The sequence below is a fragment of the Buceros rhinoceros genome, unplaced genomic scaffold (assembly GCF_000710305.1).
Source record: "Buceros rhinoceros silvestris isolate BGI_N320 unplaced genomic scaffold, ASM71030v1 scaffold31350, whole genome shotgun sequence".
Classification (NCBI taxonomy): Eukaryota; Metazoa; Chordata; class Aves; order Bucerotiformes; family Bucerotidae; genus Buceros; species Buceros rhinoceros.
In genome coordinates, this window is record NW_010391800.1 from 10310 (window position 1) to 17639 (window position 7330).

Below are 7330 nucleotides of genomic sequence, written 5' to 3' on the forward strand. Positions count from 1 at the left end.
TAGGGCTGTATTTCACAGCTGGGGTTTTTGTACTCAACACTAATGTTTATTTCCAGGCAAACTGCGCCCAAGGGCGCTGCGTGGGCTCCAACACGTGCCCACATGTCATTCAGGCACTTCTGAAAGGCAGAAGTGTTGGGGTTCTTTTGTTACGAGCACTGGCCAATGAACCCACAGCTCCTGAAAGGATCAGGGATAAATCCTCAACAAGGATGACTCCGGGCACTGCACAGAAACACAATTCCCGAGGATTCGCTGCCTACCAGTGATTTTGTGCACTCGGGAGCGTCCTCGTTGGCCACACACTTGTGAGCCAGGTCAACGACATCCTTCACCAGCTTCGACAGCCCCTCGTAAGAACACCTCTGGAGGTACTGGGCAAATGTGATCATGGTACTGAAAGACAAAGCATGTTTTAGGATACGGAGGAACGGAACATGGCAGTCACGATTCCAGAAGGTGTTTCTGAGGTTGTTTGAAGGACAAACACTTCAACAGAGCATCACAGAGAGCACAGCACCGCGTCCCAGCTCATTCCCCTTCACGCCTCCTTGCTCAAAAATGTTTTTAACCTTGTTCCCAAGAGCCAAGGGCTTGAAGAACAGATTAGATGCAACAGGGAGAAGACCATGGTTTGGGTTTTCTGCCATTTTTAGCAGCACGACAGTAACTGCCATGAACTGAAGTGGTTCCTGCCGTTGTTACAAATTATGATGCGGAGGCTGCGTCTTTCCGGAGCAGTGCTGCTCCTAGCAGGGCCCTCAGCCGTTCCCAACACCAGTTTCAAAAGAAAATCATCGAACTGTCTCAGACAACCTGTCGCGGGTGTGGGTGTTGAGACAGACGCACCCCTCACCAGCTCCTACGGTGCGTTTTCATTTCCCGTCTTTGTCCAATAGCAACAGGGACAGGAAGCCATCAGAAAAAGGGAGCTGGGCATTGACTTACACTGCCTTGAATGTCTCTTCCTTCAAGTCATTGAAGCGATGGGCAATCTCACTCTTGTGCGCTGGGGAAGGAAACAAAGACCACGGTTGCGTTGGCTGCGCTGGAGGCAGAGCTCTTGCGCACGCCCACCTTTTAGAGGAGCCCACGCAAGGGATTTGTAGGATTCTAACACAATTTTTACCTCTACGAGCACACACTTAATTTGAGTTTTCCGAACGACTGCTGGCGCTTGCTGTTGAGGGTTAGCGAACGTGAGCTTTGCATAACCAACATCACCCTGGCTACGCTACGAACAAGAGGATGCAGCTGCAGGCTGGCCAGAGCAAGCATTAGCAGGACCTTCTCTTCCCGAACACAGAATTATTGTGGCAGACTGATATTCCTGTTCCACCTGTGCTCTTTGTGAGAAGGAAAGCAGACACGTCCCTTCACCCAGTCCTGACTGTAACAGACCCTGGTCATAGTTACACCTCGCTCTTGGCCAGAGGACTGCCATGAGATTTTCCCACCAGACACTGAAGCATGTGGCCACACCACCAGATGAGCCAGAACGGGGCAGTCCCTTTGTTCTGAAATACCACTCGGGAGCGTCTAGACAACGGGAAGAGCAGTTCCCTCGCCTAGGGGGATACACCTGCTTTGGTAACAAGGGCATTCAGAAGACAGCACTCCCAACAGCACAGAGCACCCCCTTCCTTCCTGCTGGGAAGGGCCACATCCTCAGTAACCATCCTCTGCTCGTGCACTACATGCTGCTGCAAAGGCACATCACCACACCTCATCCCCCAGTAAGTTAAGTTTCCTTAGAGCTCTACCATCTCCTCACAATTCGTTCTTTTAGCTTCTTAGTCAAATTTTTCTGTCCTCATTGGGTCAGGCTTGTTCATGACATCTCGTTAAAGACGCTAAATGGATCTAACAAAGACTGCACACACAACCCATCAGTCCCTTCTTACCTGCGTCTCGAGCGACTCTTTGCAGGTTCCAGGATCTGGCAGAACTTAGGAGGAAAATAAACGAAATTAATGTTACCCACTTCATGGCTGCAGGTTCCGAGCGGGCTAAATTAATCAGAATTGCTAGGAAGATCGCAGGGAAAGCATTTGCTTATATACCCTTTACCGCCTGCGTCTGTGAAATATTAACCGCAGAGCTGGCATGTGCAGCTTTACTTTTGGTCTGAAGAGGATTACAAAACTTGGCCTGTCCTTGCCAAAAATGAATTTGATATGATTTGTTTATTATGGGTTATGCTGGGCCTTTTTGTTCTGAAAAGGTCGAACCTCCCAGCACCCAAATAGATAAAGTTTTGCGTAAATTTCCTTATCAAACGACAAACAAGGAGTTCAAGGCATCAGACAGAAAAGTCATCAAGTCTAACCCATAGCCGTCCTTTTTCTTTGGGTTTTTTCCCCTGTCTTAAATAAACCAAATGATGTGTCTAAGCATAAAATATTTGGAGGCAATTTTTGTTTAGGAAAACAGGGAGGCAATGTGTTTTGTCTTCCAGAAAGACCGTCCTGTTCCCCATGAAGAGGCAGATAAAACTGGGATGTGGGTACAGCACAGTTTGGTACCTCGACACCTGCACAAGCTGCTGCTCTTGTAAAGGTCTGCGTTTTCCCAGGTCTGATCCTGACACCTTGGCAGGGGCAAACCGGCATTCTCATCAGGGCTTTGAAGGAACGAGGCTGTGTGTGGGGAATTCACGGGTCTCTGGGCAACTCTCATGTGAAGGATGGGGAGGGGGGAAAGCCAGGCTTGCAGAAAAGCACCCTGGGCTTGTCACGCTGCTGGAAACAGGGATTACCTGCAGGTGGTTGTGGAAACTTCTGCACACGTTTTGCAGTGACATTAACAGTGAGAGATGGAGTGGCGCATACAGGGGCTTAACAACACTTTTCCCACGATCTCAGGTGAGCTGGATGGAAGGAGCACACTCAGCAATCTGGCGAGCACCTCCCGACCCAGTGAAAGCCACTGGGGAAGTGGGGTACAACTTGGTGCAAGTATCAGCTGGATCCACCTGTGTGGGTCCTGAACCTGTGTCTCCTCTGAAATCCAAACCGAGTGTTCAGTGAGAGATGAACACACATCAAGGTGTCTTGTTGAGAACCAGAAAGTGAGTGTAAAAGGCAACCAGAGTCCAGCAAGGTAAAAATGTGGCCATGGCAAATCGCACCTTAGAAGAGCCCTGGGAATGCTCTCGGCTGCACGAAAGCAGCCTGCAGAACGTGACTGGCAGGGGAAAGTCTCCTCTGCAACACTGAAATGGAGCACCAGAAACCGCCTCGGGATGCGGTGCTGCATCTTGGAAGCAATCTGGAATTTTCCCCTGCAGCGTTGTGCAGTGTTAGCAAGAACAGCGCTGGTCCCTGAGAGTCAATAGCTAAGTTTGCAATACAGGGTCCATGTTTATTCCCAGATATCGTCTGTTGTCTGTCCCGTACTTCATGCCAACAGTTCGTATAACTGCTGAGAGAGAGATCCGAACTCCAGCGCTCCTGTTTGTTTAACAGTATTAAATATTATACTGAGCTTCCTGTTGCTCAATCCCTCCATACCGCGCCGGGCGCGCTCTCCACCAAGCCGCCTGCTGTTCCAGAAGGGAACGTATCGATCGCCTGTGAAGGGGAACACACTGTCACACACGTCTCTGTCCAAAGCCAGAGGGTATCGCGGACCTGGGAAAAAAGGACTTATCGTTCTGAACTATTCCATCCTACCAGGCTGTGCAAAAAGCGAAAGAGGAGCTACCGAGCGGCTTACTTCACCCTCCGACTGCCGCTGGAGAAAGACCTCCAGGGATGCCGATCTAACCACGTGGCTAGGCTTCATCCTGTGCTGCCTCGCTGGGTACCACACAACTAGTAAGGATGACGAGGTGCCACGGTAGAGCCCCAGCTCTTCAGGCCTTCCTGCGGCCATGAGCTGTACTGTAATGCCTCCTTTGTCAGGAAAACCCCACCTTGATGTTCAGGTGTCTGCACCTGATGGAGGTGACGGGACAGTGGAAGCTGAAGGGAAAGCTATTCATGGTGCCCTGGGGTTAATGTTCCTACTACAAGTTACCCCCATGCATCAAAATTTGCACGAGACATTTTCGTACCAAACTGGGTGTATCACCATAAGGACCGCTGCCAGAGTGCTTGGGAAAGGAAGTCCTGTTCCAAGCGATCCCTCAAAAATCAAAGGCAGTCAGTAACTCTCCAATTTTGTGGTCCCCCATTTTATTTACTGCTGTTTCTTCTCTGTTTTAAAGACCAAAGGTTTTGTTTGTGTGGCTGAACCGTGAGATACACACCAAACCTGGATATGTTCGTGTGCCAGGATCACAGCCCCTGCCAGTAGCCACCGCTCCAGTTTGGAGGTGGTTTTGTTCTTGATTTTGCTTTGGCTTTTTCCATACCCGGTCCTGTGCGTGTTGTGTTCCATCAGACAGTAGCTTGTTCCCTAAATGACTGTAATTAGCAGGATATTTCTAACTAAGCGCCTGCAGCAGTAGACTCGTGCAGGAACCAGTCCTCCTGTGTTTGCTGTTCTTATCAGCGATGGTTGGCTCCCGTGCAAAACAAGTCACTCACTGCAAACACGTCTTTTATTTGAACAGAAATGGACTCCTAGATATAAAACGAGCACGGAGGCCCATCAGGAGCAAACAGGAATGAAAGGCTTTGGTGGCTCTGGCAGAATAGGCTGAGACCTGCTAAGGTGCAGCTACCAGCATTCTGCGACAGGGCATGTCTGCTGGGCACCCCCTCGGTTCTGGTGCTAAGCCATTCCTCTGGGGCGATGGGCCGCTCATATGCAGCATTACCCTGTTCTCTCGCAGTAAGAGAAGCCTTTTAAAATCAACCAGAACAACTATTCATAGTCTCACTGCACTGACATAACTCAAACACCTCACCCCAGCAAGCTCCGACTGTAACCTACTGTCTGGTTCTGGCACCTCTGCTGGAACAGGCTCACAACCACGAGCCCGCATCCTCAGCACCGCAATAGTTTTGCAAACCCAAACTTGACGCCAATAGTCACAACACAGACAAGAGCGGCCAGAGCATGCAGCAGGCGGTGTTCAGGCCAAAGCCAGTTCTTGCTCTCCCCAGTTCCTGCCTCCCATCTTCTCTACAGCTGCGTTAAAGGATTCCGCCTTCCCTCAGGAGGAAAAGCGTGGTTTTCGCAGCCTCCTCTTTGGGAGTGAGGCTGTGGAGTGAGAAATGGTCTGTCTTCACCCCTCAGAGGTGCTTTGGTACGCGTGAGGAGCACGTCTAATCACAAGATGCTGCCCGAGGGGTGGCGTTACCCCGCTGGTGGAAGAACGCTCGGCTGCAGCGTTTTTTGTACGAGTCTGTGACAGGCTGTCTGCAGCCCGAGTGGTTGCGGTGGTGTGATTGGTGTTTGTTTCATGATAGAGCTATCAGTGGCGATCTTTTTTTTTTTTCTCTTACGTAACGCTCCAGAGGCCTTTGGAAGCCAGTACGTTCACTTGTGCCCTAGAAACTCTTTGGCATTCTGTTTCCGATTTCCATGCCACTGCCTGAGCTGTGCAGCTGGCGTTGTGCGGAGTTTGGTGATCCAGCTGGTTTTGCCGTTGGTGTCGTACCTCCGCAGAAGCTCGTATTCTCTCTGTTCTTCATCTCCTGCTGATTTCGATGTGTTTTCACGTTGCTAAACTGTTGTTGAATCTGCTCTCCCTAAGCTGTGAGCTACTCGTCTCTCTAACGATGCTAACAGACCTGCTGCAAGTGCTCCCCAAACCCTCACCAGCAGCGTCTGCGGTCCATCCTTTTCAGCAGCCTGTCTCCGCCGGGGCTCTTAGGTTTCCGATGGCTAATAAATGGCATCCAGCCTCAAAGAGATTGTTGTGGCGCTCTGCCTGGAAAAGTGCAACGCAGCCGGCTGCAGCCTGATGGTCTCTGGCAGGAGAGGAGAACCGTTCAGCGAGCACGGTTCAGTCAGGAGCCAAAGCTGAAAGCTTTTGTTTGGCAAGGGATTGTTAATCTTTCCTTCCGAGGTCTGATGTACGCTGAGGAACAGCAGGAAATATGGGGAGGTTGTTTTGTTCTGAATTCCTTCAAGGCATTAATCTGTGGCCCCAGTTTATAAAAAACGCAGCCGCGATCGTCTTTGTAAGTGTAAGAGCAGGTGTATTTGCTGAAATCAGAAGAAAAGCATGTTGAGAATGAACTCCCGGTCCTGAGAGCCCTTGGGTTTGCTCCCAAGGGGAAATACTTCAGGAGCTGAAAAATTCACTTTGTGTCCAGCGGGGCTGCAGGACCTGTGGAAAATTTCCGAGGTTTTTCCCTGCTCTGCAGCTGATACACCCAGACGTTACCGCCTCACCGACAGCCTTTGTCCCTCAGCAGCGCTGACTCTCTGTCCTATTTTTCCTTGAGTTTCACCCTAAAGTTGCGGTTTTCCCACCCTGGCCCCAGAACTGCAGAGCTGATAAATATTTCCTCCCTCATGTCCATCGCCATAGAAACAGCACCCATGTTGCTGCTATAACTGTTCTCCGATTTTGTGCTGGTTTTTCTGTTATGGATTTTTTTATGTTCGTTTGTTTCTCGGGAAGATCCTAGATTACTGATTTAAGACATTCAAGCATTAAGGTGAAAAAGAGAGTGATGCTGTTCTCATTCTTTCCTCTGTTTCTGAGCAAGCAATTCCTGAAGGCAAAGCCCTTGCCACTTGGAAAAATGGAACAAGAGTTTTTTTAAATGACGCCCTGGGGCAGAGGTGGCGTTTTCCACCCCAAATGCTGCCTTCAGAATTTCTCGAGCTAAGGGTGAGGGCCTGACCTGGCACCCTAACGGACGTCTGCAGTGCCGCTGTCGTCCTCACCGGTCTTGTCTCAGCCTCAGAAGCAAAGCTCGATTAGCCAAACCGAAGCACGGGTACTTCTCTGTCTGAAAAAATCAAGAGTTTTTAACAGCTAAAAGCTTTTCACGCTGCCTCCAAGCAGACCACATTCGTTAGGTGATCCCTAGGTCCAGAACTACCTAAACCTCTGCTTTTCAGAGGAGGGAAGGGATGGGGGTGCTTAAGTGGAGAGCCTTCAGGAGGAGCTGAGGTTCCTCAGGACACCCCAAGAGGCAGGAAAATTCCAGCCAAGATCCACATGGTTCATGGAGATCTCCTAACTAAGAGAAAGAGTGGTGCAGCCAGTCACATCAAGGAGCTCGAGAGGCACCGGAGGCATTGGTGGCTCTGCACCGTCTGAAGAGCCGAACTGTTTGGGGTTTTTTTTTCACCCGAGCATGCTTCTCCAGGCACAGAAAGAAATACTAACAGACTCTTTGCCCATAAAGCTGTTAGTGTTGTCGCTCAGATCAGTTAGCCGGTAGCTCTACTCGCTAGGCCATTCCTCCACGCTGCCCCC

General features: G+C 50.2%; 1 protein-coding gene across 1 annotated transcript in view; it reads right to left on the reverse strand.

The window, feature by feature from the left end:
- Positions 1 to 1989, reverse strand: part of ALB (albumin) — a 7636-nt gene extending 5647 nt beyond the window's left edge. The window contains exons 1-3 of the mRNA XM_010143076.1: positions 1905 to 1989; positions 949 to 1009; positions 264 to 396 (exon numbers count right to left, since the gene is read on the reverse strand). Of these exons, the coding sequence (XP_010141378.1) occupies positions 264 to 396; positions 949 to 1009; positions 1905 to 1989 (279 nt within the window). The remainder of the gene's footprint in view (positions 1 to 263; positions 397 to 948; positions 1010 to 1904) is intronic.
- Positions 1990 to 7330: the final 5341 nt, after the last annotated feature.